General features: G+C 43.5%; 1 protein-coding gene across 9 annotated transcripts in view; it reads right to left on the reverse strand.

Moving 5' to 3' along the window:
• plekha6 (pleckstrin homology domain containing, family A member 6) overlaps positions 1-20,685 on the reverse strand; it is a 134,296-nt gene that overhangs the window by 34,057 nt on the left and 79,554 nt on the right. For 7 of the 9 annotated variants that reach the window (XM_063910093.1, XM_063910092.1, XM_063910094.1 and 4 more), the window contains one exon: positions 2,233-2,333. In XM_063910093.1, coding sequence (XP_063766163.1) covers positions 2,233-2,333 — 101 coding nt within the window. Of the gene's footprint in view, positions 1-2,232; positions 2,334-2,442; positions 2,791-20,685 lie in introns of those variants that run through there. The other 2 variants (XM_063910099.1, XM_063910097.1) reach the window with 1 other exon arrangement.

Consider the following 20,685-nt stretch of genomic DNA (forward strand, 5'->3'; position numbering starts at 1 on the left):
TTATTAAGGGGCAAAAGGGATCACACCATACCTGCCATTATAACTTTTCAACATTGGAGAAGCCTAAAATAAATACAACGCAATGAATATAAAAAACAAATACATTTATGTGTACACATATCACCAGAGCCTGACAGCCACAGCAGCAGGCTCTGAGAGAGGGCCAAGGTCAACGGGTCAGCACATATTTCACTTTATGTCCACAGGCAAGCTGTCTGATGAACTACCTTGTTGACGTTGGCCAGAGTTTTACTGTAGATTTACTGGACAGTTAATGTGTCAGCAGGGGAAGGAGGGAAAAGTGTTAGCCTGACTGTCAAAAGTTTTAAAAAATCACAATATTTTTGGAGATGACATCTGCTTATTGTGTGATGATGGGAGATGATTCTCCCTGTGAGCCTGGCAGAATCAGTGTGCTCTCTCTTCCTCAGGATATCTTTGATACAGAGGCCTCGTCAAAGTCTTTAGTGTTTATATTCCTTTGTGATATTTTAGGTGTGGTGCTTTTTTAACATATTTATCCAATATATTTATAGCTGAAGAGTTTTTGCTCTTTACTACAACATGATTTTGAAGTTTTGTTAATATTAACTCCAGAGTGACATTGGACAGGAACAGTACTGAGTCCAGTCAGAACACGAGCTAACTAGCAGCACCCTAACCCCTGGCAGGCTGTCAAAGCCACACTGAGCATATTTACTCAGTCTGTGTGTGTGTGTGTGTGTGTGTGTGTGTGTGTGTGTGTGTGTGTGTGTGTGTGTGTGTGTGTGTGTGTGTGTGTGTGTGTGTGTGTGTGTGTGTGTGTACATGCCCTGGACTTTGCACTGGACATGCAAAGAGAGAGAACAACAAGGACTGAATGTTCGGAAAAGTGAAGAAAGATGATAATGGCAAACAAGTGAGTGAGCGAGAGGGCAAACAAAGAGAGATACCGTCAGAGATCTGGAGAGAGAGCTGTCACTGTGTGTGCTTCCTGCTGAGGCTGATGGGGAAACAAGGTTAACTATCTGACTTATATAAAGCCTTACTCAGCAGACTCAGCTAACCTACATTACATCCTCATGGTCTCGTCTTTACACAGCCTGACACACAGCCCTGTCTGTGCTGAGCTCTGTGAGGGAACACAGTGTTCATGTGTTTAGGAACAATAAGTATACAATTAATATACTTTCTGTCTTATTTCCTCCCGACAATAGTACATGAACGTTTCAGAGAAGCTGCCCTGTGTCTTTAGACTACACGCTGAATCAAGCTGGGACATGGTTCTACTGTACTTGTGGGACAGATGAGGCTATAGCCATATCAAAGTGAAAAATGTATCAGTCACTCATGATATTACAGCTGCTGCTTCTATCCAAAGGCTCTTGAATACACTTCAACACCATAGACTGGGGATAAATATAGGGATTCAGTATCTTGCCCAAGACTCTTTGAAATGTTGACTGCATTGGCTGGGGATCGAACCACTGACCCTCTGACTGTTAAATGCCTCTTTTTCTCTGAGCTGTGGCCGCACTCATCTTCCAGAATGTTGTTGGTAATTAACCTAAGCAGATCCTGTCTGGGTGGTTTAGGAAGAAGCTAGGAATGTCATTGACAGAACTGAATGTTTGAGCCACTCTCAATAAAGATCGAATCATGTTAGTTTTCAAATTGCAAGTGGATGGGTGTATTGTAGATGAGAAATGAAATGATGACATGAATCAATGTCAGCACCATAATAAACACAACATATAAAGATGTGGGGCTCTTAAGATGATCACACATTAAAACCCAAAGTCGGCCGCCACAACTACAACATCAACCCCCCAACCTGAGAGCCTCAGAGCCTGTAGTCCCTGTGAGGCTCTGAGCTGTCATAAATAACATCATATGACTCAGCCATGAAGCCAGTCAGCTTCTATCACTCAACTAAAACCAAAGCAACACCCTTCACTAAGCCACAGCGAGGCAACCGAGGAACAAGTTCAAACATCAGTAAATCCTGCTTTAAAGGTCACATTGCACAGTGATGAGTCTTCTATGGTCAGAGCAATACACATGTGCAGACTTCCCATTCGCCTGCTATGGAACATGTCTTATACTTTGAGGATCCTACTTACGGTATCCATTTGTTTCCATTAAGTCTCAAACATCCAAGAGCCATATGTACCCATGATGTGGCATCCCCTGCATGAAATGCAATTAGGCATCTCCCAGCACCCTCTGTCCCTCCACCAGCATGTTACTGACCTTAAAGGCAAACTTGCGGGTGATGTTATCCGAAGGTTCCACTCCTCTGACTCGGAAACTGAGCAGCGGCAAACTCCCTAACACTGTGTCCTCGTTCTCATCTGTGGAGGGAAAAATCAAAGTGAGGAACCATCCCGGGAAAGAATGAGAGGAACAGAAATACTATCCAGAGCACGGCTACAACAACCGTGTGAGAAAAATAGCAATTACAGGCTGTCAGTCAGTTCATTGAACCTGCAGGAGAGCAGACAGGCAGACAGAGGAGGAGTGTTTACAGTCCAAACAGGAGGGAGCAATCCAAGCTGCTCTCCTCCCAGCACACTCTCTGCTCCCACGGTGACAGCTTCCTAGAATAGATATCCATTATGGTCCGAGGGTCCCTCTGATAAGCAGCAGTAATGGCTCTCACACACACACACACACACACACACACGCACACTAGGATCCAGTGTGATATGTAGCAGTGCAGTAGAAGGGGGAGCACCATCTGACTGAATAATTGAAGGAGGCATGAAAATTTCAGCAGGTTGAAAGGGATACATTCCTCTCTATGCGACCTCCTACCTCTTATTTTCCAAATGTAGCTCTGAAACGACGCTCTCTGCTGAGTGCGTTTATATATGGGTGTGTGACAGAGCGAGAGAGAGAGGAGGGAGAGAGAAAGCAAATGAGGGTAAGGGAGCAAAGAGAGAGGGAAAGAGAGAGGAGATCTGGAGGAGGGGGAAGGGCTTGTGCAATCATACAATACCCTGATCCATGCTCTGTGTGTGTGTGTGTGTGTGTGTGTGTGTGTGTGTGTGTGTGTGTGTGTGTGTGTGTGTGTGTGTGTGTGTGTGTGTGTGTGTGTGTGTGTGTGTGTGTGTGTGTGTGTGTGTGTGTGTTTGCAGATAATGATCAGCCCATGTGACTCAGTGTTGCAGGAATCTTGGCCATCGGCCAACTATACCTGCTGCTCGTCTGCACCATTGACACACACACACACACACACACACACACACACACACACACACACACACACACACACACACACACACACACACACTCACACACACACACACACACACACACACACACACACACACACACACACACACACACACACACACACACACATATTCATAAATGGACAGCAGGTAAATATAAACACGTATCTCTCCTGTTCATGTCCCTTATACATTTGAATGATTTATTGATGGCTGTATTTATAGACTGCAGCCATGAACATGCCTTTCCTTATCTGAACTGAAAGATACTTTTGGTGTTAGTTCTCCACATAGTAGCTGCATAGCTTATTAAAATAATTGAAAATATACTAAGGTTTAACATGGTTATTATAGTAAATATTATTAGTTGTACGGGTGCTGGAGGGCTGCTCCATGCTCAGCTCAGCCAGAGGACACCGCACATCTCCAGTGTTCATCCTCCTCACTAACATCTGGACTCTCCTCTGGCGCACCAACAAGGTATTCAGCGGGATTCCCTTTCCCATCAGTACGACAACTCTCATGTTCTGTTATTCCCAGAATGTTTTTGATTATTTTTAACATTAGAAGGCTTTAACATTGGACCAGATCAACCAGTGCCCTTTGGGATTCCCCTGGCCCTGGAGGCATAATCCAGACTTATATAATTTGTTTCAAGGTCACTCTGTCTTCTGTTCATAGCAACATTCCTCCTACGTCCTCTGAGCGCTCTTTAAAACTCAAAGTCATCCCCCCAGACCAGATTTATTCAGCAGGAGGACCAACAGCTCACAGAATAACAGCAGGTCTTTGCAGATGTAATTGTCACTGGGATGGGGATAATGACACACACATATGCTCCAGACAGGATTAAAATCCAGCGCAGGTGAAGCTGAAATCCTCAGCTAGAGACATAAAACCAGTCCCACTACGCTTCAGTTCAGCTTTTTGTTTGCTTCACTTGGTTGGGATTGTAGTAGGCTTCTCCAAATCTCATCACACACAAATAAAGAGTTCACTTCCTACTGTGTCAGGTTCAAGGACTGTCAAAGTTAAGAGGGGTTTGTGGAAATATTGGCCCGCTCAGGACTTTTCAGACTTGGCTGCAAGAAATACAGTATCTCAGTAGAAATAATGAAGAGAGAAAATACATTTTACAACTTTAATGACCTAATGTTTAAAATAAGGGCTTTAAAAGTGTTCAAACTGGGCAGTTTATTTACAGATGATTTACAGACGTCGGAAAAGTAAATTGTTGGGACAAAAGGAGTTTCGTGATAACCAATTATAAAAAAAGATGCCGAAGCTTAAGATTTTTTAAACCTGTAGGCCAGGATGAGGAGGCAGCACAGACAGGTTCTGTGGTGCCGGCGAGGATCGCTTGTGCGAGGTCTCTCAGCTCCGCGTTGCATCGGAGCCAAGTAGGCAGATACGTCTGGTTGAGGGGAGCCAATCGGACAAATACATCAAGGAGGTCTGTTAGTCACTCACCTGGAGGAGAGAACCAGCGCAGGCGCGGGTAGAGCAAGTGTGTGTGTGTGTGTGTGTGTGTGTGTGTGTGTGTGTGTGTGTGTGTGTGTGTGTGTGTGTGTGTGTGTGTGTGTGTGTGTGTGTGTGTGTGTGTGTGTGTGTGTGTGTGTGTGTGTGTGTGTGTGTGATATTCAAAGAGCCTGCCGAAGCTATAGATTACTTTGATTTGTTCAAATAGTCATTGTATAAATACTGTATGTATTTATAACTTTATATTTAAATGTTTTATACTAATCAACTATACTTTTTGTGTGTTTATTTTGTGCAATTTTGGTAATATTGGTGGTATTATCTGGCTTCGAGAGGGATAAGTTAATATAGACTAATGGAAAGGGCCTTCATTTGCCATGTAGAGAAAATCAGATTTTTACAAAAGAAATGTGTAAGAGTCCAGTTTGTATTATGTTTTCGATTTCTAATAACAGGGTTATCCACAGAGAGGCTGTAATTGTGTGTTTGACAAATGCACACATAAGCATAATGCCTCGACGGCCTTAGAGACAGCCCTGTAAAACAAAACCCAGACAACAAAAGTCCTGTCCTCTTTCTCCTCCCCTGGTGCCCATTTCTTGGCCCACGGTCCTTGCTGGCATAGTAATGGCAGTGGTGAACTGCACAGTCACAGATTCTTCCCCCATTACTCCCTCTCTCTAAGCTTTCTTGTTCAAAACACAGCTGGGCCAGGCAGACATTGAGGCAGGAACAAAACAGACGTGTTCAGAATAAAAAAGAGCATCCCCAGCTCAGGGTGAATGAACTTCACAACATGAGGGAAAAAGAAAATCACAATCTTAACCTGAAAAATGCAGTTAAACGGTTCAAAGAGAACGAAAGATAAAGAGACAAAGAACTGAGCATTATATCTGCAAGAAAGAAAAATAGTTTGCCGTTCTACTCTTATCTGTTCTCTTTGCACAGGGTTATTGCTCGTGGCTCTGAGGTAGATCAGAAGCAGTACGGCCCTGCTATCCTGTGATTAGTCAGGGTCATGTCAAGGTAAGCCAGCCGACATCAAGGCCGTTAGCAAGTGCAGTCATAGAAAGAGCAGATTCAGAGTTTTAAGTAAAAATCAAGTCTTCAAAATGACCACTACAACAGCCACTCAGAATCAAATTGTACCACAGGCCAACTCCGAGAATACTAAAACGTTGTACGGATTGTGACTTTTAATGACGAAAATGAGTGGCTAGCTTAGCACGAAGCGGCAGCATATGAAGGATTGTGGGAAATTCTACGACAAGGTTATTGACTACTTCACCACCAGGTAAAACAGGAGAAGGGCCTTTTTCTACATATAGGGGGAGGGAAATACACAGCGCTTTTTCTCTGTGAGGCTACAGTGTACTGAGCTGCCGAGGCAGGGAAATACACAGCACATAGATTCTGAGTTAACATTAAGACATTCAATACATTTTCAACTAAATTGTGGGGAAGAAAAGAGGGATTTACCAAAAAGATTAGATTTTTTCAAAATGCCAGAGAAAAGTGTTTAAAACTGCTGTTAATAGCATGATTACAAGTCAAACCATACAGGACGGGGGGTTTTAAATATTACTTCCCCATGAATTATTGCCTGTCAATGTTGTATCCTCAGCCTGCATCAACTCCGGCAGATTAGTTTCTCAATGGGAATATGATTAAAAGCTGCACAGGAAGTCGAGCTCCACAGACCGCATTTTTAATTCCAGCTCCGTCTCTACTTCGCTCTTTAGCAGCTCTGCTCCTCTCTACATCAGTCAGTGAAGGTATCTCCAGTAAATGTTATTCAGCCTTTCAACCTGCATGTTGTTTGATTGGACCACCATTTCCTCTATGAAGTTACTAAGCCTGTCGGTCTTCATCGGCGCTGTCCTCACACCCCCAGGACTGAGAGACAGTCAGTTTCTTGCCCCTGAAGCCATGTCTACACAATTATTTTAATGAATCATACTGTTGACATATGTGTGTATGATTGACTGAGATGTATTCTGTACTACTTACCTGCTCCACACCATAAGGGGGTGCTGTTGATTTTGTATGGGATGAGTGTGATTGGTGACGTCACACCCCCTATATATATGAATGTTCTGCGCGTGATTTTTCTCTTGGCCCGCTCCCAATATGATGAAGGCTGGAAGAGCAGTTCCTTTGGTTTGCTATATAATAAATATGCCCTAAAGGCTGAAGGAAGAATTTGTCTCGTCTACCTTTCTAGTGTTGCACTATTGGACTCCTGCTGTGTGTTGGCACTACTCCTGCTAACAGGTTATGGGCCCAGTAACGACGACAGTAGTTGCAACAACGGAAAGTGTGGTGACGAACACGTTAGCTAGTTAGCTAAAAGTGTGGTAGCTAGTTTAGTGCGGTAGAACCGGGGAGCTAAGCTAAAGCTGAGAAGAATGGCAAACCAAAAGGCAAAGTGGCCGACGTTCGACGGTAGGGCCGAAGAATATGAGCTCTGGGAAGAACGGATGCTGTGTTGCATGCACCGTGTTGGATTAAAAGAGACTATTCTGAATGAGCCTGGTGGACCGCTGACCGTTGAGGAACGAGGCAAGGATAATGAACTGAATGTGGACGCATACTGCGCGTTGGCGCCATTGCTGGATAACGTGAGTTTGGGACTGATATTCAGAGACACTAAAAACAAGGGACGTGAGAGTCTGCAAGTGCTGAGAGAGCACTACATTGCGTGAGCTTAGAATTATAAGGTTCTATCTCCGTTTAGGGTAGTTCTGAGATATTGAGCATCAAAGTTTATACATCCCAGCTGGCAAAACTGTTATGTAGTATAATCTACTATTATAGCTCAACAAGACCATCACCCTACAGGTACTTTGAGGATAGAAAATCCTGGCACATTTGGAGTGGGGATTTTTAAGATGGTCCAAATGGAGATAGAACCTTATAATTCTGAGAGCTCTGATTCTGTTCGGAATTATAAGGTTCTATCTCCACTTTTATAAATAAAACCCTACATTTCAAAGAATAAATGTATATAACCATTGATTTTAATCAATATATATATTTATAACACAAGTTCATAGCTTGTAGTATATAATATAATATATAATAGTATAGTATAGTATACATCAAAGCCAAGCAAGTTTTTAAGAAAACAAATATTTTATTTCAATTTTCAAAGAACATCATAGAAAAATTGCACTTAAACTAAATATTTTTTTTTCTTCACACATGACACCCACCCCTCTGTCCTCTGTACTGTTAAAACATTAAGGAAGCATCTAACATACATTAAAAACTGTTCATTTAGTAGATTAAAACATACAAAATATTGTGTAACATCATGAAAATGCTCTGAAACATTTAAAAACAGTGTTAATTCATTTCATTAAAAACATTCTAAACACACTTCTAATCAATAACGTATTGTTGTAATTCATTAGATTCTTTTTTAAATCCTCCACCCCTTGACATCCCCTCTTCCCCACCCATATACCCCCCCCCCCCCCACACACAAACTGTTACTAAACATCATTAAACACTTTTTAAAAACACATTGTTCATTTATTGTATAAGCTAGTGTCAAACTATGAGACACTTTGAGAACAAACTATGAGACAATTTTATTATTTATTATTCTGTCTGTTTTGTTATGTATGATGTACTTTAATTTATATGTAATTTATGTTGTCATGACTCTTTCTGACCCTCCAATCTACTATCTAGATATCACTTTCTAAATACTGCCATGTAGTATGCTTTGTCAACGACAGGCATGTACTTGAACATGGATAAAATGTCTGACTTCTTTGCCTCTGCGATTGTGTTTTTGTTTGTGAGCAGCTTTGGCTGGGGCAGCAATAGAGACGTTGGCATGTTAGCCCTGGTTTTGGTGTTTGAACCCCTAATATCCACCTGTATAGGAGGCTGAGCATGGGAGGTACTGTGAAAATGTTATTTGGGCCACTGAAGCAAATGGTACCTGCTTGTATTGGAAAAGTTTTGAGCATGACTGAAAGTCTTTAAAATCTGAATCTTTCATCTGGATGACAGTGTAAGGGTTGGTTCTGTTCGCTCTCAGAAGGACACGCAAGAAGGATAGTGGGCTGTAAAACTCTGAACATGCCATTGCCTTTTCAATGTTTCTGTCCATGTTATCTACTTCTTGGACAGCCGAGTGGCCAGGCGTAGAGTATTTCATAGTGATCTTTTGTATTTTGGGGTTTCTTGACAAGAACTCTATGATTGCAAAAGACATAATCGAATTTCTATTTTGTGGCACACAGCTGTCACTCCATGTGACTATCTCCAGAGAACTTTTAATATTGACGAGAACGTTCACTCTCAAAACCGTTCCGGTATGGTACTGCACCTGGGGGGCGCTGGTGGGCCAGTGCAGAATGAATGTGGTCCTATGGAGCCCCACCCATAGATTCCTACATTTCTTTGGATATAATTTTTTTTTAAATCACTGCTATAGTTTTTTAAACATGGAATGGATAATCCTCACAAACGACACATAGCTAGTATTTTATATTCGCTTGATTTTGACTAAAATTAGGTTTTTGTAAATCGGATGACGTCATGCGTGATAAATTGCTTTACGGCACCTTGTGTCTCTCCTTCCCTTTCCTTTCCCTCGCAGCAACAGCTGCATACGATCGCAGCTGATTTGGCTCCGTGGGACTGATTTGAACTCGGCCCTACATGTTTTGAAAAGGTGTGACATTATTTGATACTCATAATTTACAAATCTTAACAAACAATTAAGTGTTAATGAAGACTTTCTGATGTGAATATGTCGTTTTTGAAAAAATACGTTATTTGGTTGCTTCAGTTGGCTATATTAGCACTGTGTACTATTACCAGAGGGAACTTTGCTAACGTTAGATATGGTCAGCAGAAAAAAAAGGCTTTGACAATAAAAATGTGTGGTTAACTGGTGAAAGTATGATGCTGACGAGTTAATACAAGCGTGTATGAAAACAGTTTGTCGATTATATAATGTTAACATATTGTTTTAGTCATCCATCCAAAGTTGTAAGTGAGATCAGAAATGGGAGCTAGGCTAAAGCTAAACGATATTTGACGAGATGCATAGATCTTCGTGCTCCCGGCGCCATGTGACCTTATCATTTTATCTCTGTCACATTCACATATCATTCATGTACATGCTCATAGTTCTGTGTAACTTACACCAGTCATAGACATGACGAGCTACTGTTATCAAAGCAGTTAAAACAAAAAAACCTTCAAGAGAAAAGACACAGAAAGGTTGATATGGTTTGTTGCAGACTAGTCAAAAACAAGCCTGCATTCATTTATTTATACTGTATTAATTAACTTGTAAATGTAGATACTTTTTTTTCTGCCACCTTTTTCTCGTTGATGGCAGAGAGGCCCCTGTTTCTTATCCGGATCTCTGCCCCCAGCCTACACATTGTAAATTTTTTAATCGAGATTTCCTCGATTAAAAGGGCATGTTCCGGGTGGTCTCTGTGGAACTCTTTGAAGGCCTCTGTTCCCTCCAGTGTCTTCTCAAGGTTCTGTCGTACCCCACTCTTTGGCCAGAAGGTATTGATGTTTCTTCCAAATGCCTCCTCCAGATCCCTCACCGCATTAAAGAACCTGGTTGAAGGCCTCATCAAATTCGCGTTGGGAGTGAAGCGTTTGGCTTCCAGAAATGGGTGCTCCTGTGGAGACGCGTAACTGTGATCATGCAGTGTGGAGCCCAGCAGCAGCACTTCACAGTGATGACAGACCTGGATGCCTTGATCCAGTACATCCAAAGTTGACCATAATCAAATAAAAAAGTTCGATTGTAATGTCCTTTCAGAGTCCTCCTTAAGAGCTTTCTTCTTCTTCTCTTTTAACGGCGGTTGGCACCTTAAGAGCGTTGTTGATGTTCTGTGGACAGGTACCACAAAGCGTATTCTTCGGTCGTAACCAGTCGTGAGTTCTTCATTGACCAATCGGCTTTCATTAGCCAGATGCTAGCAGAACCTGGGTCGCAACTGCCCAACCTGTAAGAAAACAAAAGGCTATGACCCCCAGATTATTCCACTTTTGACGAAAAATCCCTGTCGACCTCTCGGAAACCACAGTAGTATTTTGGATTTTGTAGACGATATGCTAGGAGAATGATGTAGCTAGCCGCCTAGCTCCATAGGGGTCCATGTATTCTGCACTCGCCCGCGATCGCCCCCTAGGTGAACTGCAGCCAAATTCGGTACAATGGGGGTGAATAGAGAGTGAAGGGGCTTTCCGTAGACGGGCTTTGCTATCTCAGTTACCTCAGGATGATCTTGAACAACTCTTTCAAGGATTTTGACTATGGCACTTGCCATGTCATTCCCTCCTCTACCTGACATCGCTTCCGTCCACACAGCACAATACCCTTTCTTAGTAAGTGAGCTGTGGGCAGTCATATTATATAGATTCATCTTCCTTTTATAAAAGAATGAACTAACCTCAGCTCGTGGACATGAGATGACATTTTCTAAATCAAAACAGATCGTAAGGTGCTGTTTATCATCTCTATCTCTTTGGCGCTCTTGGCGCATGGCATTTTTTTCATATACATGCTTATTGTGTACATCCTCTTGGTGCTGGTTTAACAACCCCTGTTTTTGTGCTGCTTCATGTGCCTCACATTCATCACACCTGTCTGATTTGGGGACATGGAAACCAAGATTAAACTCTGTGTTAAATATAAACCTATAGTAAGACATTTTTACTGGTGTTTCATCTACAGCACATTTGATTTTATAGAGATCATACATCTTGGCCACATTTAGAGTTGGCTCCAGATATTGCGTTTGGGTGCGGGCACGACAGTAGTGTGACTCGACGACAGGGAAAGATCTAATGTGCTCCAGCACCTTCTCTTTTTTGTCCTCATCTATGTGTTTTTTAGGATGCTTTCCCCGTGCATCTGACTTTGGCATGCCAGCCTGGCTTCTCTTTTGGTGTACATTATACACTGTTTTCTGACTTACTGAAAGAGTACCTAGAAAAAATGGCTTGCATACTCTGACTTTCTGACCCTCTCCTATTTCATGAAAATATTTGAATGAGTGTGTACGGCGTGAGTCACCGCCAGTACCACGTTGTCTTTCTTTGACATGGCACTCAGTTGTCATCATAATGTGGTCGTATTTCCTGTCCTGACTCAGCCTGTAGTACCCTTCAAAACACCTCTCCCTCTCACCATAGGTGATTTTCCTGGCACAATTAAATTTACAGGACACAGTGCAGTCCTTAAATGTTTTTATTTGTTTGGCTGGCACTGTCTCTTTAGACATGTTCATATGTTCTTTACCCTCTTGATAAAGCCTCTTTTGACACACTGACTTCCATGATGATGGAATGCGGACCCTTTTCCGACACTTCCCTTGCTCTGGTCTCTGCTCTATCCCTAGTGCTGCCCTAGGTGTCTCTGTTATCGGCCTAGGTGTCTGTGTTGCCCTGGCACTGGGTGTCTGTGCTGCCCTGGCACTGGGTGTCTGTGTTGCCCTGGCACTGGGTGTCTGTGCTGCCCTGGCACTGGGTGTCTGTGTTGCCCTGGCACTGGGTGCCTGTGCTGCCCTGGCACTGGGTGTCTGTGTTGCCCTGGCACTGGGTGTCTGTGCTGCCCTGGCACTGGGTGCCTCTGTTGCCCTGGCACTGGGTGTCTGTGTTGCCCTGGCACTGGGTGTCTGTGTTGCCCTGGCACTGGGTGCCTGTGCTGCCCTGGCACTGGGTGCCTCTGTTGCCCTGGCACTGGGTGCCTGTGTTGCCCTGGCACTGGGTGCCTGTGTTGCCCTGGCATTGGGTGCCTCTGTTGCCCTGGCCCTGGGTGCCTGTGTTGCCCTGGCACTGGGTGCCTGTGCTGCCCTGGGTGTCTGGGTTGCCCTGGCATTGGGTGTCTGGGTTGCCCTGGCACTGGGTGTCTGGGCTGCCCTTGCCTTGGGTGTCTCTGCTACTGTCCCTATCGCTGGATAAACAATCAAATAGGCCTAGTGAATAATGTACTTCTTAGTGTACACACTGCCAGTGGCATGTTTGCCTCCTGTTCATAGTAGTGCAACTCGAGCATTCACTGCCCATCAAACCTGCAAAAAAATTAACCTCAGCAGTAGCCAAGAGAAGCTAAATATTCTTATTATTATCAAATGATCACATGATCCAATATTATAATAATGTCAGTTTATTATTTTGTTTGATGACACTGAGAACATTGTTTTGGTATTTTACAAACAAATGCACAGTAAATACAACAGAAATTCCACTCATCTATGGAAATACCCACCACTAGATCCTGCTGTCCTCTTTGCCTCTCCAAGTTCCTTTGGAGGTCTTTCATCAGCATCATAATTTCTGTAACAAAAAACAATTGAATTATTATCCTGATATAAATGGGGCAACTTTTATCAAGACACCAACTATCTAGCAATCTTTAAAAGCTAGCTAGCTTGCCTTTGTTGAAGGGGAATAAGTTAGAAATTGGCGTTATGTGAGGCTGCAGTCATCATTCGCTAGCAAGCTAATGCTAACGTTCGCTAATGCTAACATTCGCTAATGCTAAACGAGCTACCTAGCTACCTTCGCAAACAAGCTGGTTTATATTAGCTAGCTAATGATTTGTTATAAGTATTAATTAAGTATTATATACCAGCTCTATGTGTGCTTCAATTTACCGATCTCTTCTTGTCCGTCTTTTGGGCGCCATCGCCGGCTTCAGATGTTCAGGCTAATGTCCAGCCCTTAGCTCTGTGTCCAGGCTACAGAGCTAAGAGGTGGGTTTTGATTGGTCCGTCCGTGTTCTTTCGTGGGTTTTGATTGGATATTGAATCTACTGGAGATAGAACTTTATAATCCCAACTCGGTTTATGTTTTGTGAGATGGAACCTTTTTATTTTACTAATACTAACTAAAAAAATATTTTTGTAAAAAAATATTTTTTTTACAAAAATAACACCACACAGGCATTAATAAACACCTAATGGATAAGATTATGTCAAAAACTCAATTTCGACCAAAAGTGGAGATAGAACCTTATAATTCTAAGCTCACGATTGGCAAAGGTAGGCCACGGATTGTTTCTATGTACATTACATTGACCTCGCTGAAGAAAGCGGATACAGAGACTGTAACTGAGTACATTATCCGGGCAGAGCAGATCTTTACAGCGCTCAGAGGTGCTGGCGAGGCACCGAGTGAGGGACTGATGATGGCAATGATTATGAGGGGACTTCCAGAAAATTACAAGCCGTTTACGCTGATGGTAACCCATGGTTCAGCGGAGATGAAACTGGCGGAGTTCAAGACTAAGCTGCGAAACTTCGAGGCGTTGGAGGATGCAGAGCCAGTAGCCGAGATGGCGGGAGAAAGGGTGCTGAAAGCCCGCGCAGCACTGAAGAAAAGGAGCGGCGGATCTTCGACAGACATGGCGTGTTGGCGGTGCGGAGAAAAGGGACATCGAAAAGATGAATGCACGAGGAAAGTTTGGTGCGGTTCCTGCAAAAGCACAAGCCACAGTGACAAAGCCTGCAGGAAGAAAGAGCGTGCACAAAGCTCTAGGTGCGCTCGCGCTGAAGATGGCAGCGGTGGCGGTCGTGCAGCGAGTGGTGGAGGACGGATCGGCGCGCGGGGACCCGCGGGAGACGAGGTCACATTCCGGGCAGAGACCGAGGACACCTGCAAGCCAGCGCAGCAGCGGCAGATCGAGGGAAAAGGGTTGATGGTCGACACAGGCGCGACATCCCACATGCTGAACGACAGAAGCCGGTTCAAGACCTTCGACAGCACATTCAAACCAGAGGGCCACAGCATGGAGCTGGCCGACGGGAGGCGGACATTCGGGTTGGCGGAAGGCAGAGGGAACGCGCAGGTGTGTCTCATCGACAGCGAAGGACGCAGATGTACAGTGACTCTTAAGAACGCCCTGTACATCCCTTCATTCCCACAAGAACTGTTCTCCGTGAAATGTGCCACTGCACATGGTGCCAAGGTACTCTTCGAGGAAGGTAACAATGTTGTTGTGGCGTCTAACGGCGCAAGGTTTAACATTCAAGTGTGTAACAGAATGTATTACTTGCAAACAGAGTGTGATGAAGATGATGTGTGCAATGTTAGCCATGATATCCAAACCTGGCACGAAATTATGGGGCATTGTAACTATGATGACATACTGAAACTGCAGGATGTAACCGTAGGCATGCACATTAAAGGTGCAAAGCGTAAGCCTGACAAAGAATGTTATGTGTGCATAGAGGGGAAGTTTACTCAGACGAGAAACAGAAATGCAACTGACAAGGTGCAAACACCACTTGAGTTGGTAAACACTGATCTAGCTGGTCCAGTGACAAATGGTTCAATTGATGGTTAGGTATATGCAATCTTTTACAGATGTGTGCACAGGAGTAGTTTTCACTTACTTTCTGAAAGCGAAGAGTGATGCCGTACAGGCTACTGAAAAGTTTCTGGCTGACGTAGCGCCTTATGGCAGTGTGAAGTGCATCCGGTCAGACAACGGGACCGAGTTTACTAGCAGAGAGTTTAAGTCACTACTAAGTAAGAACAGAATAAGACATGAGACGTCCTGTCCTTACTCCCCACACCAGAACGGGATAGCTGAGAGGGAGGGGCGCACTCTCATCGAGATGGCTAGGTGTAAGCTTATTGACAGCAAATTACCTAAGACCCTATGGCAGTGGTACTCAACCTTGTCCTAATCAGGAGCCACATTGACGAAAAAATATTTTTGCAAGAGCCACAATCCAAAAACGCTCCTTTCCTCCCTGAAAGCATTATGCATTTGAGAATATGGATCATAGTAATATGTTACTAAGGAATGAAAAGCATAATGTACAGTGCAATAACTGTGATTTATTATTTTCACTGCAACCACAAAACACACATTGCTGATCATCACTGCCCATAACAACAGATAACAGACAGCATGTTTACTGATCATCACAGTCCATATAACAGCAGATTATAGACAGCAGGGGTTGTCAGAAGAGTAATGTTGTGCTTACTTCACACTCAATGTGATTTCTGACACTCCTTCTGCCGCACAAGTGATTTGAAGTCGGGCTCTGTGCTGGAAACGGCGATCCGAAGGGCCTCTATTGTGTGCTGCAGACTCAATCTGTTTCGGTTGCGACATTTTATTTTTGAGAGCGCAGAGAATGCTACTTCACACCGGTATGTGGACGGAAACATTGAGATGATGCGTCTTGCCAGTCTGGAGATATTTGGTAGATGCCCCACCAGTTTCCAAAAGTCCACGACATCTGTAATCCGAAACTGAAGCTGAAGTTCATCTGAGCTCTTTAACTCCACAAACTCCATTTGAAGCTGCACAAGTCCGAGCTGGTCGCTTATTTGCTTCATTTCATTGACCTCAATCAGGAATGGGTTTTTCACAAGTAGAAAAATATTGCTATGGTCCTTGAAGTCGTGGAATCTTGATGTGTAGTTTTGCTTGAGCTCAGTTAGCACGTCACAGCATTGTGATTGACAGGGCAGGAGGGCGTCTGCATGCATCGCCATCACTTTCTGCACGGTGGGGAAGAAACGGTAATCAGAACCACGGACACTTCGTTCAAGTACATCCAGTTTGTCAGAGAATACTCTGACAGCCGTGTAGAGCTCATACACGGTCTTGTTTCTTCCCTGCATCTTGAGATTAAGTTTGTTCAAGTGCTGCGTAATGTCACACAGGAACGCAACAGACAGCACCCACTCTTCATCATCCAAAAAGGAAAATCGGGAAGTCTCCCCTTGGCCGACAATGAAGGATTTCAGGGGTTCAAGCAGGTCCATGAAATGTGCAAGCATACGTCCTTTAGACAGCCATCTGATCTCGGTGTGTAACACCAAATCTCCATAGTGAGTGTTAAACTCCTCACACAGCAGTTTAAAATTTAGGTGGTTTCTTGCACGGGCCCTGATATAATTAACCACTTCGATTACATTTGCCATCACTTCATTCAGACATTTGAACTTAGCAAACAAGGCTTGTTGATGCACAATATAATGGTATGAGAAAATACCCTCAGCAGCAACCCCGCCGTTTTTCAGCGTTTCTTTCAACAAAGCCACGGCTCCGTTCCTCTTACCAAGCATCGCCGGTGCGCCATCTGTTGTGAATGCTGTGATTTTTTCTGGTCCAATGTTCAACTTTTCTAATGTTTCCAGCACAGCGTTTTTTATTTCAATGCCCGTTGTTCCATTTTCCAGTGAAACCATGTCAAGCAGTTCTTCTGTAATGTCAAACTTACTGTTGATGGCTCGGATAAAGATGAGTAATTGTGGCGTGTCATTGATATCCAAGCTTTCGTCCATTGCAAGGCTGACAAACTCAGCGGATGACAGTTTGTCCTTAGGAGTATGTGCAATGTTCTCTGAAATGTTTGATGCCCTCCTAGCTACAGTAGAATCCGACAGTTGATTTTTTTTGCCTCTCGTTCCAGGTCTTTTTTCTCAGGAAACAACGTTGAACAAGCCAGCAGTATGCAATCCTTCACCATTTCTCCATCAGTATATGGCTTCATCTGTTTCATCAGTTCATGTGTGATTTTGTAGGATGCCTCTGTCGCTCTTTCACTCGTATTAGTGTGGAATACGTTTTTTTGAGCAGTTCGGTTCTGTTTGAGTCTCGCCAGCTTTTCCGCCCTCAGCTCTCCACCTTTCGGAAAGTCGGTGCTGAACTTCGGGTGTTTTGTGGCGTGATGGCGCTGCAAATTGGACCTTTTAAATTGTGAAATGACGTCACAAAGCAGGCAGATGCATTTTCCCGAACCGGTGGAGACGAAGAAAAACTCGAGTTCCCAGTCCTCTTTAAATGTTCGATATTCCTCTTCATATTTTCTTTTCCTATATTCCTTTGCCATTTTTGCGTAGTGCTGTATGCTAGTTTTCCCAGTGTGACGGAGCATTTATCTCGCGCACCTGCAATCAGAGCGGGAAACCTGAAATCATTTGTGATTGGTTGTTCAGAGGGAGGGGGGAGGGGCGGCTTAATACACGTGACTTGTGAGTGATAATGAAATGTTGATGAATTCTGCTGACAATGTTTTTGTTTTTCGTTTTTTAAAGATTTTTTGAGATTTTTATTTTTTTTAAGTGGGACTTAAAAGAGCCGCAACTAGTCTTAAAGGAGCCGCATGCGGCTCGCGAGCCGCGGGTTGAGTATCGCTGCCCTATGGCATTATGCTGTTCAGGAAGCAGCCTACACCAGAAACCGATGCTTTAACAAGCACATTGGTACAACACCGTACACAGCATTGACAGGGAAGAAATGTGATCTAGCTAAGATGCACAAATTCGGGTCAGAGTGTTACGCGTACCAACAAGACAAGGGTAAACTAGATCCGAGGTGTAAGAAGGGGCTCTTCGTAGGGCACGACAAAGGCAGCCCCGCTTTTCTAGTTTACCACCCCACCAAGGGAAAAGTGCAGAAGCACAGATTGGTCAAATTTATCACAAAGACCACATGTGACAGTGAGACTCAGACTCAGGACTTAGGATTTGACCCCATTGAAAATAGTGAGAAGACAGACACATCACAGCCCAGTGCTACGAGCACAGACGTACAGACTGACAGTCCACAATCCCCAGGAGATGATGGTGAGGAGCACCACAGGGTGACGCCACAGGCCCCAAGCAGTGGGAGATACCCCACTAGAGAGCGTAAGCCCCCGAGTTATCTTTGTGATTACGCTACTCAGGAAGATAGTGGTGATGATGATAGTACGCTCACCAATATTGACTATTGCTATCGAGCAGTGTGTGGTGTGCCACTGACCTTTAAACAGGCTATGGCATCACCACAGGCAGGTAAATGGAAGTGGGCAATGGACGACGAGATGCAGTCACTCGAGGAAAACCAGACCTTTACCCTGACCAAATTGCCAGAGGGCAGAAAGACAGTGGGAGGTAGGTGGGTATACTCTATTAAGGAGGATAGTGATGGACATGAGCAGTACAAGGCCAGATTTGTGGCAAAGGGATATAGCCAGAGAGCGGGGATAGATTATGGTGAGACATTCTCCCCCACGGCCAATATGACCAGTGTGCGTGTAGTCATGCAAAAGGCAGCCCAAGAAAACTTGGTACTACACCAAATGGACGTAAAGACGGCGTATCTACATGCACCCATAGACCGAGACATTTACATGGATCAACCTGAAGGTTACGAAAAAGTGGGAGGAAACCTAGTGTGTAAATTAGAGAAGTCTATTTATGGTCTGAAGCAATCGGGGCGTAACTGGAATGAGATGCTACACAAATGCTTGATAAACTTCACACAGAACCCAGCGGATCATTGTGTATACTCAAAAGAGTCTAAGCAGGCAGGGAAGGTGATTATAGTCATTTGGGTGGATCTTATCATCGCAGCGAATAACATGAGAAGTCTAGAGCAAGTGAAGGCAATGCTTTCCACCAGGTTTAAGATGAAGGACCTAGGCAGGTTGAAGCATTTTCTAGGCATAGACTTCAGTCAGACTGATGATTGTGTAACAATGTCACAACAGAGGTATGTTGACAAGATTCTCAACCGTTTTGATATGCAGGAGTGCAGAACACGCGAGACACCATGTGAACAAAAGGGTGACTACACTGATGAAATTTTCAGGGGCCATGTTTGGTGTAAGCGTCTGATGAGCTGTAAATATGTTAAGTACTCTATGTACTGTAAAATGTTTTGATTTATTTCTGAGTTTATTCTGTTTGTTAAAAGCTGTACAGGATACAAGTCACTCATAAGTGGGAGTGTTGACATATGTGTGTATGATTGACTGAGATGTATTCTGTACTACTTACCTGCTCCACACCATAAGGGGGTGCTGTTGATTTTGTATGGGATGAGTGTGATTGGTGACGTCACCCCCCCTATATATATGAATGTTCTGCGGGTGATTTTTCTCTTGGCCCGCTCCCAATATGATGAAGGCTGGAAGAGCAGTTCCTTTGTTTGCTGTATAATAAATATGCCCTAAAGGCTGAAGGAAGAATTCGTCTCGTCTACCTTTCTAGTGTTGCACTATTGGACTCCTGCTGTGTGTTGGCACTACTCCTGCTAACACATACCCATAAACAACATCAACAAAAGTAAACCGTATGCACATTATTTGCACGCTCCATAAATCTAAAGTGGATTGTTAATGGATTAGTGTAAAGGTCTTCATAAATACAACTGTTCAATTTCTAAAGTAAATAAGCATGTGACCCGTTTTGACGCCCGGCTTAAAGACTCAAAAACAACACGGAAAATAAACGTAATTGTTCAAATAAATAAAAGGAAACTTTAGTTAGTATAAAGAGTTAACTTGCAAAAAGTAACGATATCATGAACTCTGGTTAGTCAAACACTTTCACATAACTCAACATTACGTAACGTTTAATAAACTGACAGGAAGTCCTCTCTGACTCCGGCAGGGGATGCGGTGTCTCTGCAGCTGTATTCAGTCGCTGTGGAAGTGTAACCTTTGCCAAGGAAGAACCCTTCTAATTTTTGACTTGATCCGAATATACAAATTATTTTTTCACCTTCGTAAACATTGAATGAGTTAACCTGAAGCTATACAACAAAAATTGACATAAAGATCTCTCTGTTATTGAGATTATACAGCACTATTTTAGAAATGCTGGTTTCACATATAGACATAATTTGCAACACTAGATGTTGACCAGAAATGTGGCCAGTGTTACCGTGAGTCAGCGTAACGTAAACGTTTAATTTGAAACAGAATTTTAATTTTCACATGATTCAGTTCACGAGTCGTTTCTATTGAACACTCGATTACAACGTTACTTTTAATACGTTTAATAAGCTAAGTTACATGTGATGGTAAATGTATTATTGATACTGGCTTGCATAGGCATAGCTATTATTGCTGCTTTAAGGAATTATACCAAACAAGACACATTATCAGTGCAGAGGCTGTTAGCGGAGCTAGCAGAGCAGACAACTAGCGCCCACTGACGGCGCTAACCTGTCAATCAAAGCGACCACGCCCTTAATTAT

The sequence above is a fragment of the Eleginops maclovinus genome, chromosome 20 (genome assembly GCF_036324505.1).
Source record: "Eleginops maclovinus isolate JMC-PN-2008 ecotype Puerto Natales chromosome 20, JC_Emac_rtc_rv5, whole genome shotgun sequence".
Taxonomy (NCBI): domain Eukaryota; kingdom Metazoa; phylum Chordata; class Actinopteri; order Perciformes; family Eleginopidae; genus Eleginops; species Eleginops maclovinus.